We start from the raw sequence: 17,139 nt of genomic DNA on the forward strand, positions 1-17,139 counted from the left end.
AAAGTAACTTGTAAGTTACTGAATATGAAATTCTGTTTTGGTTTTGTTTGGTTTTAGAGTTGGGAAATATTTGTTCTGGGCTTGTGTTTCTCCCCCCCCCCCACCTTTAAACAAACACAGCCTTACCAACTGACCAACTAGGTCAATCTACAGAGTTTCACTTAAAAATTTCTTTTATTTCTTGACATTTAAATATTCATTCAGGTTTTTTATTGGCTACTGGTATAAACTGGTATTTTTTTCAATCTATTGGTTGCATTTAATCTTTGGAACAACACTTCTGTGCTCACAGACCCAAGTTAAAAGTATGCTACCATACAAAATCTACATGCACCAAGTATTAAGGAGGAAAAAGTCACATTAGTGACTTCACAACATTAGTGTGTAGAGAACAGTAATTTCCAGCATTTTTCCCATTTAAAATAAAATTTACCATTAAATTTATAGCCACAGGTAAAACAGGTCAAGTTTTCAGGCCAGAAAGCTGCATTTTTAAACTTTTCCAGCTGTAATTATAGTATTAAAAGATGCCAAGACTACTTTTGGCCACAATATTCTAAAGCGTTTCTGTCTGCTACTGCTCCAGGCACATAGGACAAACAGAACACAACCGGGGTTGGGGGGAGACGGGACACAGGACAGACAGACAGCTGGCAAATTGCCATACATGTACAGAAACAGAGGAGAGGGCAACATTTGGCTGAACAATAGTGAATACAATTTAAGAGCTCTAATGCTTCAATAATGAAAGATTTTTTCCCCCCCACCAACCAATAATCAGATTTCTTGAAAATAATATGATCAGCTAATTACTGTGGCTTTAACATCAACTAACTGATCTTACATAAGCCTTTTTATTAAAACAGGAGCAGTTTAATAGTACAAAGCCTTGGACTACATACATTTATGCTACACAAGATCAGCCAAGTACGTGACAACACACTGAATATGAGCTTTATCCCTGACATTAACACTGCAGCTTTTGCAGCAGGTTATATTAAACTGATGCTAAAGCTTTGCACAGAAGAGATACATAAACTGACCTTAAATAAAAGGCAATGATAAAAGTAGATTGTATCTCCATACATAGACACATTTACAACAAAACCTGACATTTATACATAATTTACTTCTCTAATTTGTCCCTGTTTGAAAAAGCAGGAGAACAGAAAGCAGGAGAGCAGTGAGAGCACACAAAGATGGGGTTCAGTGGGTTGGAGTACCTGAGGATCCTCGGGAGGTTCTGCGTCAGAGCTGGCACCCCAGTGGAAATGGAAAAGTGCACGAGCAGCAGAACCGAGAGCGACACCAGGATGGCTGAGTTAATGACCACCGCCCCGCCAACGAAGCCAAACACAAACAGCAGCATGCAGCCCGGATTCATGGCGCTGCGCTGGCATGGTGGAATGCCGGCTCTAAGAAGGCTACGCAGGGGCCAAGGGGGGATCTTTGTAGGCAAAGTCTGTCATTCGGCCGCCACCACAAAAACAATGCCATCAGCAGCAGCAGCATTCCACTCTTCTGCAGCAGCTCCAAAGCAATGACATCACCACCCTCCTCCCCCTTGCTGCTCCTCGCAGCATCAATGCAGTAGCGCAGAAGCACAGCCAGCCCGAGAGCGCTTCTCCCTCCTTCCATGAAGGGTTCATAGACTCCAAAGCTCCCAAATCTGCATAATCTATTCCCAGCAAGCCCTGAGGACAAGCAGGTACCATGCAGGCACACAAAGACGTAGCTAGACCGCGGCCATGCTGGGACAGTCACTGACATTTTCCCTGCCTGCCCCAGCACAAACACTCCAAAAAGCTCAAATTGTTTAAGGTTAATTAATCCACGAAGTATATCTCAACGCTTAGTCGCACAACAGCAAAAGCCACTTTCTACGTATTTCTACGCTGTTCTCTTACTGCATTCCAATCATACAACAAATCTTTCTGATTCAGCCAAACTGTTGTTGTAGGATTAAAGAACAAAGTCTTGCAAACAACAAATGAATTGAATTTTTTTCTCATTTCAGGGTGAGAGCAATAAATAGCTTACCTAATTCTACTGTGTGTTGTGGATTCTAGCTGATCACCCCCTGTTAACTGATGAAGTTTGGTTCTTTCCAAGTGCTCCATATAATTGTGTATCATCTGTTTAAAAGGACAGAAACAGAAATACTTAGTAACATTTACTTGTACTACAACTGCATGGTTCTTGACCAATATATTCTCCCCCTGTAATGCTAAACAGACGAGGACTTAGAGATATTAAAGAAATAAAGAAGAAAAATTATACCGACCAGAAGAGAAGTCCATAATAAATTAAACATATTGGAGAACTTCCTTGTACATTTGTGTACAGAAAACATCCTAAGGGTAAAGAAAGTGCATGCACTATTTCAAACATGAGTTTGGAAAAGAATTACCATGTTCAAATCCATTTTGGAGTCTGAGACCTCTATGTCCAGCAGATATTAGCATTTTTTACATGATACATATTAGGCACTATAGGCCTAATTGCAAAGTACTGTGAAGGTCAGACAATACGCTCCTCAAATATTAAAGACTCTGAATCTACAGGCTAATAATCATATTATTTCTGTAGGCAGAAATATTAAGTCCTCACTTCTTTTTTTCTTCTAAAACACAAATAAACTTAAGCCTTCTGTATTTTCTATAAGGGAAGTTTGGTTTTAAATTATCTAGACTGATATCTCATTAAAAGGACAGAATAGCTGTGGATTTTTAGCACTCAAGATGAGTTCTGCTTGCTCTTTCTTTCTCACAAGAGACAAGCACAGGACAACATGGTATTCCTACAGTCATGACTTGTTTAATGAGCCACAACTCCTATGGCCAAAGGATGCTGCTCTCAGCATGTAACGGATCCAGGACATGAATGGGGAGAAGATGAGGTTTCACTGCATCATTCCAAGGGCTTCATTTGGACACACATTTCTGAACTTAAAACTGGGAAAGTCTGAGAAGCCTATGTACAATTCGATATTTTTAGCACTTCCAACGTTCACGTTCACAGATGAATAGGGCTCTAAGAACAATAAAAGAAGAAAAATCACAGGTGTACTGCAGAGGAATTTAATGTACTTTTTTTCCCTGAGACATCTTGAGGTTACATCTTAACAGCTTCCTCTAGAAAAAACAAACAAACAAACAAGCAAACTAGTCTTTAAAACTGTAATTTCTTCTGCTATTCTACAAAGAGTATACAAACACTTCAGAATAGTGATATTCCAGGCATTTGTACAACCAGTTTATATAATCTTTTCTTTTGGGGGCAGCTGCACACATGAGTACAGAACTCAGCAGGACCTGGAAACCTACATTTATGAGTTACTCTCAAGACAGGTTTGATGTATCCAAGTTTGACCTTCAGATGCCACCAACCTCCACTAGCTCCAGTTTTTCCTCAAATGCCGTTTGCCAGCATTAGCTACATAGGAATAAATATTCTTGGTTCCAGATTTTTCTGATCAATAAACTGGCTTAAGACATCCTGACTGATGGATATTCTACAAATCTGTAACTTATGCTAAGTGCTGGTTACATACAGATGTTGGTTTTCCCAGCATTCACCTGAACTAATAAATATAATTCAGACCAGAAAAAAATATAATGCTATTTTCAGAGAAACATTATATAATATTCTTGGACTGCTGTCAAAAGCTTACAGCATTTATCCTCCAACAAAACACAGTGTTCTACCAGACCATCCCATTTGTTTTCTGGTTTTTAATGTTAGCTCACACACAGAGACAAACAAAAGGCACAAAAGGACTGAAAGCTCCACCTTCAACCATCCACATTTGTTTTTTTCCATTTTAACCAAGCAGCCAGAACTAGGTGTTCCGCTTATTCCTTTGCATAGTTTTACAGAAATTTATTATAATGCAGATAGTTTAGGAGTTCGGGGTGGGGGGGAGCAAGAGTGTCTAACTTTGAAATGCACATTAGACCATTCCATATTCTCTTCATGTATTCCCTCATAACAGGAGGAGGATATTGCTGACCTGCCTACAAAACCCCCATTTTCAGCACACCAATTGGTTTCTCAAAGTTAAATTTTAAATAGAACAACTGTTTTGTTTTCAGCCAGTGAACAGAAGATGAGTGTCTAGTACCTCTGCAGGGAACTGCTAACACATAAGAAAAAATAACAGGGTCAGTAAAACTCAACAGCTTTCACGTTTTGCAAAGGACATGGTTTTAACCTACTCTCTTCCCTCCTCTCAGTCTGTTCTTTTGTTTACTGAAACATCTCATCACATTTATTATCCACAGAGGCTGGAGGGCAAGTCAATTTAAAGGACTGTTCAGTTTCTATTGTTCTGCAGCTGAAAATGAAGCTGATAATAAAGTATGCAAATCTGTAGATCATATACTTCAGCACAATGCATATAAGCTATAGGAACCAAAAAATAAAACTAAAACCAGAATGTGCAATGCTGCATGGCAACTGAAGATTGACAGAATCATAAGGTTCTACGTGCATGGGCTACACAGCAATTTCTCCACTGATCCAGGCTATATGCGCCTGTGGTGTCCAAAAAATCAGAACAATGGTACCACCATGTAAAGCCCACTCTCTGCCTCAACTCAGGGTCCCAAAGATGAAAGTTCGCAACACTGGAATAGTGTCCACAAGGAAAAGAGTTCCTCACCCTCCCTTCCCATGGGATGGGGAGTTCCACAGCTGGCGCTGTAGAGTCATAAGAAATGGTGTGTGAATTCCCAACTTCCACAAACTTAATTTGAAGGTTAAAGTAATAAATACTGCAGCTTCTTGAGAAGTAAGCCCACTCTAACCACTCATCTGCAATAAAACTTTGAAAACTCATTCCAAAACCACCGGGATTTGAACCAGATGATATTCAAAAATCTTTTCAATCTAAATGACCCTCAAGTCTTGACATACCCATGAAGTGTCATTCTGATCCAAAAACCTGTAATGAATTAATGCACTAGAATTCTGAGGGCTCAAAATCTGATTAGAATCTGCTGTTTTGAGATTATTCCACTTTTGAAATAAAAAAGTTTTAATATTACTAACAATTTTAAAATAGACTTATATGGACTGAATTGCTCTCCACTCAGCACAATTTTTACTGAAGTTATGCTGGAGGACCGATGATAAATAATTGACTGTGTCTACCCATCTTCAATACAAGCTGCAGTAAATATTTAGCCACTCATAACCTTCCACTATGGACAATTTGCTCTGCTGCCCATGAAGTCCACAAGTACTTTGAATACAACCAGCTGCTCCTAGGAATACACATCACAGAGAGCACTTCAGCATTGTTGTAATTGAACACATTGCTCAATTATTATTAGCTCAGGGAATTAAACTCAGAACTTGGAAGGATTACCTTAGTTAACAGCAATTCACAGTTCAGGTGTTAATGACTTTAAGGTACATGTACAAACCAACTGCAGCATGCCTTTGAACATATTACAGAGTGAACACGAAATCAATTCTCTTTGACTGCAATGTCTCTTTCCACCTCATAAAAGTACTCAGATTTCCTCATAGGGCACCTGACAAGTTTTACAACTGCAGAAGTGTTACAAAGTTTTTCTACATCTTAAACTTCAGCACTCAGTAAAAAACAATTAACATCCTGGCACTCATTTCAATTTCTACCTTTACAAATACAACCACTCCCAATGTATACAAGCCTGGCACTTGGCATATTCACATTTGTTTGTGACATGTTGGAGATGTTACCTGCAGCTTTGCCTTAACCAGGCTGAGAGCATCTCCTTTATACCTTCCTTGCTCTTTTGCTCCTCCTTTTTGTGTCACTGCTTTAGCTCCCCCAGACAGGTTTTAGTAATTATTTGGCTGTCAGACCAGTCTCAGTGCTATAGACCCCACTGCTTACCCTGCGGATCCAGCCGGGCTGGGCACAAGCAGCTCCTCCCTTTGGGAATGTGCACCCAGCTGTGTACATATAGATCTTTCTCTGTACCAAATAATCTAGTTTTATTGAAGTAACATATTTATAGAATCTCCTTGATCCAGTATCAAAGTTCTAGACATCCATGTTCCACCTTTTTTCCTTTCAGGGTTTGTGCTGAGTTTCTCACTAAGTAAAAGCACCATTCTCATGAGAGAGCTTGATGCATCTTTATCCATGCACAAGATGGTGTTGCTGGCAGATACATTAGTAAGTAAAGATGTTACAATCCAGGTTTTATAGATCAAGCTGTTAATGCTCAGCATAAGGCTTTAGAAAAACTATTTGCTTGAACTGATATCCAAAGTCTAATCTCACAGACAATGTGACAGCTGCCCATGCTTAGCTATAATTGTAAACAGACAACTCCACTAGCCTTCTCTTCCTGTCCCCTGCCCAGGGACTTGCTAGGGATATGTTTATCCTAATGAACCTGACAAAGTCCATTCCCAATGCCAGAGCCAGGCTCACTGTTCTGTCACATTGTATCAGTGCAGAACACTGAGAAACTTCCATGGCCCAATTATGCTTCATTAAATTAAGCCCATATTCTATGTGTCAGGGAAAGATATTGAACCACCTCAGCCTAGTGCTTCCCAAAGGAGAAAAAGAATAACTTCCTTAAAAAAAGAAAAATGAGGTTTATTTTGGAAACCTGCACACAGAGAGGCCACAAGTATTAGTCAATTCTCCAGGAGATCTCAAGTACTGCTTTGCCTCAGTTTCCCAAATGAATAATAAACATAAAAGCCTTAGCCAAGTCTTTAAAAAGCCAGTGCCATAGTTATGAAGTTATGTCCTTTAGCTCTGCAGAAAAAAGAAAGTAAGATCCTTTACCTCCTACTCACCAGGTAAAACCACCCTGAATGGTTTGCTCTCAAAGAGGCAGCAGCAGCAGTGCATCATCTCAGCAGCAAAGGCAAAAAATTGCCACCGTAAACCATTCTGCTTTCCAGCACACTGCCCTTCGCTGTATAATTGCTTCCTTCATCTAGTCCTTTACAGTCAGAGAAAGATGGAAACAAGATTTTGCATAGTTAGGTTCCAGAAGTTCCACACCAGGAACTCCAGCACATAGTTTTGTCACTCATCTCATCTGAGTGTTAAAGCAGAGTATGATCAGGGAAAGATCAAAACCCACTGCGAGCACAGGAAAGACAAGGAACCAGAGCACAGAAGTCAGAACATGTTCAGGCTGTTCCAGCCATTCTGTTCAGACCAAACATTTTATCCTCTTCACTACCTGCTACACCTCACCTTCCAATCTGCCATCTCAACTGCTCAGGTTCTTATACCCTGTATCAAGCCAGTTAGCGGGAAGGAGGCTGAATGGGATCTCCTGCATTCACACCAGCCAGCGCACTGCTCTCTCCAGAGAGCAGCAAGACAGACACTGATTTAACAGAAGGATGATGGAGGGTAAAGCCTGTCTCCACAGCTCTCCCCATCCAGGGTATCTCTGCAGCTGCAGACACTTCATTGCTGGGCAGGCTGGTGCTGGCACTGCAATGCAGACCCTGTCTCTGGCAGGTTGAGCTCCAAGGAGAACTCCCAGCTCTCACTACAACACATACACTGTAGAGAGGAATTGATTCAGCTCTCTGCTTCACATCCCTGGTAGAACTCACCAAGGTGAGGTAGGTCAGCTTCAGCAGGTCTTGGTCCATTAGGATTGGAAATGGGTGACATTCCCTGGGGTGTTGAGCCACCACCTTTGCTGGGCAGTGAACTCCAGCAAAGGCAACCACAGACAGACAGGGAGGGCTGGAAGGTGGATATTTTGAAGGACATGTATACTTATTCAGGTCAGTAGTTGGAAGAGAAAGACATCCAACTTTGAAATATTCATCAGTGAAGTAAAGAATAAGGGTGGCTGGGAGGTAGAAGGAAACAAATAATGAAGATGGAAGACAGAAAAATCGTTAGAAATTAAGACTGCACAAAATGTAGTTACATCGTATCTTTAACATGACATCTGTCAAATAAGCATCTTAGAGCTAAAATTTAAAAAAAAAATCTTTCTAAATGTTCTGTCCATTATTTAGTCAACTGAAAGAAAAACAATTGCCATTGTAAGTACCAAAGATGGATCGCTTGTAAAGAAACAGTGAAGTGGACTCAGAAGGAAATAAGTCTCCCTTCCTAGTAAAACATGAAAGAAAAAAGTTTAAGAACCAAGTATTTGATAGAAATATTTGATCCAATAAAACTGATAAACGCTGAAAGGAGATTGGATATCTGCCAAAAACACCTTGCATTAAAAGAAGAAAGTTACTATACAGATATAAAGTTTTAGAATTTGTTGGTAGAAAGGGAAGCAGGAAATCACAAAGGGAATGGGGAGTTGAGCATTATTATCAGCCAGTCCTTTCCAGTTCCCAGGGATTTCTGTCCCTGAGTCTCAGACATGCACCAGGATACAACATTAAAATATTGACATGCTCAATCCTTTAAAGAGGTGCATCTTTGCAAGATTCACTCTGGTCTGGAAAACAAAGAATCAAGGAAGCAATCATATTGAAAGCGAGGAGTACAGAAAACAGGAGATCTAATTTTAGGAGAACAGAGGTACTGATATACCATGGTGCACTACAAAATATTTCTTTATGAAGAACGGATAGTCACCCCAGTAATAGTAAAACCCAAGGAAACATCTCTACCTACACCAAAGAAAGCAAATTTAAGATGTAAAAGAATTTAATAAATTGGAATCAAACCAGCAGAGGCTGTTGTCCATTTTGGAGCAAAACTTATGCAGAACATGACATTCAGACATATCATGACATGATATTCGGAACATGACATCAGCGTTTCATTGAGTTGTGCATTGAATGGTGCCCAATACATTTAATCTTTAATTCTGTGAAACAGGATTCAATGAAAACCTGTCAGTTCTATTGTGACAGAACCCACAGGTTTGAATTACAATAACTGGAACTCTGCAAGCATCCAATACTCTGAAGTACTTCCAGATCAAGAGGAGGCCAAACCTCGGGGCAGCATTAAGATTTGTCACTTCTAGTTTTATTTAGATTTCCAGTTTTCAACAAATGTTGAAAACTATCTAGTTTTCTAGATATTCTAAAGCATTCTAAAGCAGCTACCTAGTAACAAATGTGATTTTTAAAACGCTATAATTTCAGTAAACATATTATTTTTAAGAGCTTCAGAAGTCTTGTCACACAAGCACTACCAACTAGTCATGGTTCCAAGTCACTTTTCAGCTGCTGTCAATATAAAACACCTAACGTTGCTGAAAGCATTCGAGATAACCAAATCTGACATCTGTATCTGCTTCCCCTTTCCCCACATGGGTCTTTTGGACTGGGAGCAGTCAGTATGGCATTGATCTCTTTGATAGCAATGATCTAAAACCAGCTCTCTGACCTTCCAAAGGCAAAGCAAGGAAAGTAAGGAGAACTGAGACTCTAGATTAATCAGAATAATTCAAAGGACCTAGTGACCTCCTCACTAAAATATGTATATGACTTAGGCAGTAAAACATCCCTGCATGGCAAAGACAACGTGCTAATGAAAACTGAAGCACTGCAAGTCCTGGTTTTGTGCTTTGCACTCAACTTAAACAGTGTGGTTCTTATTTATTTAAATTAACAAATTCTAACTTTTTCTATATTTATCAGCAAATCCCATTTTCAATAGGTATCAACAAAGTATGGCAGGAAAGTTTTTAAATCACAAATCCCAGCAGGCTAGGTTTTGAAAGGATTTTTTCCTTCAATGGTACAAATAAAACCAACACAGAAAATTGACAGAAAGAGTACAAAAATATAATTTCATTTCTATCTCTTTGAAGCCTATTAGTGTGTTTTGAAAAACTGCCTCTGAAATATGGAAGAACAAATTCCTTTTTAAAACTTCTCCATACCTGACAAAGCTATAAAAATGACAGATGCGTAATCAAACATTGAGAAATAGTCACTCAGATGTGAATGAGAAAAACTACATCACCAAATGAAGCCTGGTTACAACTTAGTGTACAAACCAAAATATTCAATAATTTTCCCAATTGCTCAAAACACAAGGTTTTCCACAAATATATATTTTTACAGATACCCCAAAATCATCTTGATGTAACAACCTACCTCTGTATGTCTTGAATGAAGTGCATTGTATTCCTTCTTGAGTTCTGCCTCCCGCTCCTCAAGTCTGCTAACTGGAAGAAAAAATAAAAATAAAAGAATTAAAATTAACCTCAGAGTTCTAGTAAGTGAGACTGACTTGCCTGGGACTAAGCAAACAGATTAGAGTATTCCTAGAAGTGAATAGCACAAAGCAGGATAAAAAGTATGTCAGTGGTTATGTTTTTAAGCTCTTATCACTGAGCTTTCTAAGTATATCAACAGCAGCACAATACTGCAATTTGCATTCCCCTAAGGAGCCCAAGTCCTATTTTCCCCTGCTGATTGCTAGGCCAGTGATGGGATTTTTCTGTTCAAGGCCAGCTTACTGCTCACCCCAACCCAGATTGTTTCACATGGAAACTGCAGGAAGAGGCAGAGGCCATGTCACTCAATCCCAGATGAAGCCATGCGCTCCAACTAAGGTCCTACATCAGTTCCCTAAAACACATCCACACAATTTCCAGAGGTGTTGAACCAGGACAAACACAGGCAAGGTATCTGTTAAAATACATTCAAGCCCTATGTGGTACAGAAATTAAGGTTTCTGCTGGCACTCACTCACACTTCACTAAGCATTAAGGCAATAGATTTAAAGAGAGAAAACATTTAAATACTTCTGTAGTTATTCCAGGAAATTAAAAATAGATCTAGCAGATTTAGGAGAACTTTAAAATGTAAGTTCTTATTAGAGGGAGATGAAACCAACTGAGCAGCTCAGTTCATCTGTGCTGTGTTACAGCCCAAATGAAACTGAGCAGAAACAAACTGTGATCTCCCAATGCAATTAATTTGCAGAAAAAGTAACAGAATTCAGAACCTTCTACACACAACTTATTGTGTCATTCAAACACAAAACATTTTTGCTGCTTAGATGTGAACTCTATCTATTCAGGTATTTTTGAACACAATATTCATGTGACATAAGCACATATATCAAATTGTGTAACTGAGCTTATTCTACTAGCTATGTTTAAATACCCCTGGGAAAGTTCAAACTTATAGTTCCATGTTTCCAGAGAGTCACTGCCAGACACACATTATCTGAAGACAAATGTCCCAACCTTCTCTGCTCTTTGCATACTTTCGTGTTGCCAGCTGGGTCTCCTGAAAATTGATTCTCCATATATCATTTCTTTTCGATCTATATATCTGTATTTTGGCACAGTATTTAATCATAAGTATGTTTTAAAGAAAAAACTCTTTGTTCAAGTCAAATGAGTGAACCAAAATACATAACTGTCTACTCACTCAAATTTGTATAAACATTCTGCACTACTAATCTAATCTTGCTCTTATAAGAACATTACGCTCCTTGCTACAACCTTTTGCAGTCCACCTATAAATATATGGCCAAAATATTACATCAAATATTATTTATACCATTGCCAGATCTATTGCTTCCATTTCTGCCCCGTTATCAAACGGAACAAAAGCTCTTTGGATCAAATAGCAGCAGGGAAGGCACAAGTATCTATAATACAACATAGAGAAAAATTATTTTACAGCACAATGCATGCATCAAAAAATACATATTTATGTAATACAGAACACTACTAAACAGAAGAGTTCCGTTTATTGTTTTGATGCACAAGGTGTTTTAAGTCTCCTTGTACATTTGAAGTGCAGTTTTATGGAAGCCTTTGGGAAGACATTACAGAAGCAAGAGTCAGAACTTATAATTAACAAAGATATGATGTGACAGACCATATTTTATACACTATCTTTGCCTGATTAACATCCAAGTCATGAGTTACGAGATGCTAAACAGCTGCCCATCAGAAATACTCAGCAGGTCTCATGTGAGCACACTGTGCCCAGGCTGTGTACCACAGATCCCAGAGGATCTCCCTTGTAAACCCTTCCACTGTGCTAAACCCTCTTTGGGAAAACAGGAGATCAAAAAGTCCTAACTGTATGACTGCTGGACCTTGTATTTGCTGAAACCAGCTCCCTCTCCAACAAACAGTGTCCAAGCATCCTCCCCTGCTGCTTTGTGCTGGGTGGTGAAGTCACGGTTCAATTCAGCCTCGCCCGGAACTCCCACACACACCAGGGTGATGCACCCAACACTGTTTAGCGAGTTCATGTCTACACAGTGTAGCCAACTCCAGGGATGAATTCTACAAGTGAATCTGGGAAAGTATTCAACAATACATTTAATGAAGATTAACACTACATCAGGTGTTACCAACACCCTTCTTTGCAGCTGTCCAAAACCAGCCTTCAGGAAATCCAGAAAAGCATTTCCCACTGTTACGGATACAACACACACTTTCACAGAGGTTGAGGTTCCATAAAGAAGCACACCACTTTTTCCATCTGTGAAGAAAGAAAAGCTTTAAATGTTTTTAAACTTTAATGGCCCAGTTATAATAAATAGTTCCTTGAATCAAGTCATGGAAGACAAATGTACATGGTTAGTGACGCTGCACAGTCAAGGGGGATATCTCCATGAGATCTGACCACTGTTTTCATTAAGTACAAAGGTTAAAACTATTAATGGCCCAGAAGATGATATAACTTGACATTAAGCACTTTCTTCTGGAAGTCATTTCCAGCTGTGCAACAGTGCTAGAGGTAGAAGTTTCAGCCAGAAGAGGATGTACACTAAGTTACATACCCTCAACAGACACCACAACAGTCCTCAGAACTGGTTTTTCCAATACCTGCAGGATGAGATATAGCACCAGAAATCTATTCTACCCAAAATATGCCTCCCATCAAGATATGATCTTGCAGAACAAACCAACAGAATACACTATATTTTTCCAATTAAACATTGTGCAAGAGATCAGCTATTCCCCAAGGATCAGAAATCACCACCAACTTGATCACAGAGTCAGAAGAATTTTGAGGAAGACTACCAGATTCTCACCCCAAAAACTTTGAGAAACTTAAGTCCCATCAGCAGTAAGAGGAAACTAAATAGGAGGGCAAAATGCCTTTCACTGGCATCCAGAAACACATTTTAAATTGAATTGTTGCCAGTTCCATTTTAATACACAAACATACAAAGGAGTGGAAGTCTGGCCCTGATAACACCTCAAGAGGAATGGAGTTGGGTGCTGGCACTGCCTGCCACATGCTGAGCCTGCCAAGTGCCAACCAGACATAGTTCCTATCAGACTTAAGTAACAATACAAAAGGTTCCTCTAATATTTCAGTCTCAGATTTTTTTCCACTAAGATGTCAAATTCTTATGGGTGGATGATAAAATTAGTTTGATTATATATATCCTAAAAGCAAAAGTATCCATTGTCTCTGTGCAATGTGTCTTTACAAAGCCATTACAAAGCATTGTCACATCAAGGAAGACCTTACATTGCAAGATTACATTGTTTAACATAATGCATGTGCAAAATGTAACACCCAACAAAAAAGTTGCACTACTCACTCTTAGAAGCTTGTGTTGAAAAAATAGAAAGGTCTTCAAGCATCATGAGCATAAAATGCAAATATTCTAATGCTTTTAGGCTGATGAGAAGGCATCCCCCTGAAACATCTCCACAAACTCATACCCAAGGTCTAGTGCAAACTTCTCCAGCACTGCCAATGTTCTAACACCTTTAATGACCTGAGATACCAATCTTGATGAAGGTTCTCTCACAGAAAACCAATTAAGCCTAAAAATAGGACATTAAATGTAATAGTAAACTAGAGAAACTGGAGTTTCTGTCTCCTGACAGCACTATGAGGAACTAGGCAGCCAAGCTGCCCACTCTGCCTGTTCAAAAGTCAGAGCTTACCTCCCAAGTCTGATGGCTTTTACCAAGTTTGGAACACCCTTCATCTGTATGTTGTCCTCTGCCTCAAACTCCTGATAAGCCTGAGGGGGAGAAAGAGAAACAGACCTGCTAGAATTGCAAATCCAACCAGTGTGATGCCTTCAAGAGGAATTACAAGTTCTTCCTACACAAGCCAGGACAGAGATCTAGCTAATTAACAAGCCCTTCCTGGCATCAGGACTGTCTGAAGACTCTCCTTGGACAGCTTTCATCTGGCGCTATTCTTTAATGCAGGTCCCACACCAAAGTTAAGATACAGATCCAGAATGACCTTATGACTTCCTAAATAGCTGCCAAAGAGCACACACATCACTTGTGGACTGAAAAGGGGACTAAGCTATCAAACAAGTGTTTAACCTGGAAGTGGTAAGGCCTGCAAATCAAACCAGCACAGAAAACTAATTTGTAAAACAAGTGAAAAATTCAACCCCTTGACAAGACCAACATGTTCAAGTAGCTCTTACACTGTGAAATACAGTTCTAGATCTCAGTTTAATAAGTAGAGCACTTGAAATTATGAAGATAATTTAGCTGTCAAGAATGCTCTGTTGATAGCAAGTATCAACACATGCAGCAGCAATGGTCTTATCCCTGCCACTTCTGGACTGTTCAAGTTTGCACTATGTCTCAGGCACACAAAATCCCTGCAATTTGTTATCAAAAACTCAAAACAAAACTTAAAAAAACCCAAAACTCTATGAACATTCTGCTACAACATTTAATATATAGACAACCACATGCCAGGACATTCCTCACATAGGCTGAAACTCAAACAATCAAAAATACATATCAGAAACTTCTACACAAAATCAAGCCCAAAATCCAACCTCTTGCCCAGTCACTGCAAAAGAGGTGTTTTACTGAGAAAACTTTTGATTGACTGCTTTGCAAACAGTGGAATGCTCCATTTATACATTTGGCTATTGAAGCAACTCCCTGTCTGATAAAATCCACACCAAGTCAGTGTGGACACAGAAGCTTTAGCAGACTGGATTAGTTGTAAAAGCCAGTAAAAACTCAGGAATGTAAGATTCTAAAAGATATTTAAAGTAATTTTCTTAAGTTACTGCAGTATTTTGAGCAACAGAATCACTATAACAACCAAACTCCAGCACACAAACTACAATACTCCCTTAACTTAAAAACACACATGAGCAGTTAATTATACACCAGTGAATTTCAAACTCTTCTCACCACTTTTGCTCAGGTATATTAACAGCAAAGCTGAAAGCAGGCCAATCACTGTTCTAATTTCCTACTCCATTTTATTTTAGCCTTGAGTCCTGTAGCTTGGCTCAGTGCCTGCCCTGGAGCCAGCTGTACCCCCTGCTCCATCTAGTGGGCTGCTGGCTCCCAAAACCACACAGACAGCAGGTCTTTGGGAACAGAGTTGGGAAGCCAGGGAAGGCACAGTGAAATGCACAGTCAGGATGAAAGCCTCTCTTTCCAGCGCACCTTGGTACTCACATTTCTTACAGAAGGATTTTTCAGGTGTAGTGACTGACACCTGTGGCACAGTGTAGCAAAGGGCAGGGGGAATCTGCCTGGTAAATAAACCTGAGATAATGAGTGATATCATCAGAGATGAGGAACATCCACACTGAGAACACACACTAGCAAAGAGTTCAGTTCCTGCTAATCAAGAAATACAAGGACCCAAGCCATTCTGTTCCTACTTTGCTGGAAATCAGATTAGTTCTACTGCTGTCAGCCTGTGAAAATGAAGCAGGAACAATCCAGGTCCCCAGTGAACAAACCTGAACTTTTCAAGTTCTTTCCAGGATCTATTGAAAAGCTTTCTTGTATTCCTTGAGATACACACCAGTAGAGCCATCCCTAGAAGCAGCATTTACTGACAGAGCTGTTTCACACCAGTTTAGTTATTCACATCACCATCTGTGCAGATATACAAATCAAGTATCAAAACAACTTTCTGGGAAGTTTCTGTTTCTGTTAAACTTCACAGCTGAAAGTTCACATCAGAGACTCCCTGTGAACTACAGAGCCACATGAGCTGCATGATATCCCATGTGCAGAGATGTTAGATATTGGATGCCTTCAGATTATCTAAGATTGACTGTCTGCCTGGGTGTACATTACAGCAATGCTGGTGTCCTGAGAGCTCAGAGGAGAAATCAGATATCAAATACCATCTGCAGAACATTCACAACAAAACCTGCATCTTCACTTGAAGCCAATGAAAGCAATAGTTCTGTTTAGCTTCTGAGAAAAACAAATGTTTTTAGGTCAGCTTCCAAAGCATTTGTCTCATATACCAAATAAAACTTTCAGCAAGCAATATCTGCAGAGTATCACCTGACATGGAAAATAACAACATCAAGAGTTGTGTCACAACATTTACAGCTCCAAAACTCAAGAGCTGTTTCTTGGGATTATACTCAGTTGGGGTTTGTTTGTTTTGTTAGGTTTCTCTCACAAATGCAGTTTTCTCCAAATGTAATCTATCTTGCACACAAAGCTTAGGTTTGATAAAGTCAGATATGTAGATATATCTGTTTTCTTGTTAAATGCAGTTTGTTATTTTGGTTGTACTTTAGCACTAGGCAGATCCAGAAAAGGAGCCAAATCTTTCAAGTCCCATAGCCTACCACCTCCATTAGAAAGCACAGAAAGCACTTCAATCATACAGACACGGTGTTTTTCAGATTCTCTAGTAAATAAGTTACCCCAAGAATGATTCCTCCAGAAAGCTTATGCCAAAGCTGTTCCATTGCTGTAGTAAGTCAAAATATACTAGCCATTTTTTATTCCCAAAAATTTAATTAACTTATAGCCTGTAATACATAAAGAAAACTGACATTCCCAGAAAGAGGCAAGGAAGGAAACTAAAATAAACCTCTGTAGCCTGCCCACTCCGTCCCTCCCCTCCCCCCATCCCCCATCCCCAGCCAGAACTCAGTGGAACATCCCATGAGCCTGAGAAGATCTTATCCCCTCCTGTAACTGGAGACTGAGCACTATCCCAGCAGTACCGTGTGCATTCACAGAGCACTGCTGGACAAATGAGCTGTGTATTGCTATTACAAGTTTTTAACAGCCCTCTGTTTTCCAGGTCCAGGGTTGACATTTCAAATATTTTAATGCTGCAAACAAATTACAAGTAGCACAAAGGAGTCTCAGAACAGCAAAGACTTGAAGTAATGTGGAAGTCAGGTGTTTTCAAATTCTTCTAAGAAATACTTAAAATTATATCACAACCTGGCATTGGCCTCAGATATACCACTGCAAA

The 17,139-nt window shown here is 39.5% G+C and overlaps 1 protein-coding gene across 7 annotated transcripts in view; it reads right to left on the reverse strand.

Annotated features, from left to right (window-relative positions):
• Positions 1-17,139, reverse strand: part of SPAG9 (sperm associated antigen 9) — a 62,497-nt gene that overhangs the window by 34,916 nt on the left and 10,442 nt on the right. For 6 of the 7 annotated variants that reach the window (XM_059486059.1, XM_059486060.1, XM_059486057.1 and 3 more), the window contains 2 exons: positions 10,066-10,136; positions 2,041-2,135 (listed from right to left, as the gene is read on the reverse strand). In XM_059486059.1, the coding sequence (XP_059342042.1) occupies positions 2,041-2,135; positions 10,066-10,136 (166 nt within the window). Of the gene's footprint in view, positions 1-2,040; positions 2,136-10,065; positions 10,137-13,850; positions 13,931-17,139 lie in introns of all 7 variants that reach the window. The other variant, XM_059486062.1, reaches the window with a different exon arrangement.

This window comes from Ammospiza nelsoni, chromosome 19 (assembly GCF_027579445.1).
Source record: "Ammospiza nelsoni isolate bAmmNel1 chromosome 19, bAmmNel1.pri, whole genome shotgun sequence".
NCBI classification, from domain to species: domain Eukaryota; kingdom Metazoa; phylum Chordata; class Aves; order Passeriformes; family Passerellidae; genus Ammospiza; species Ammospiza nelsoni.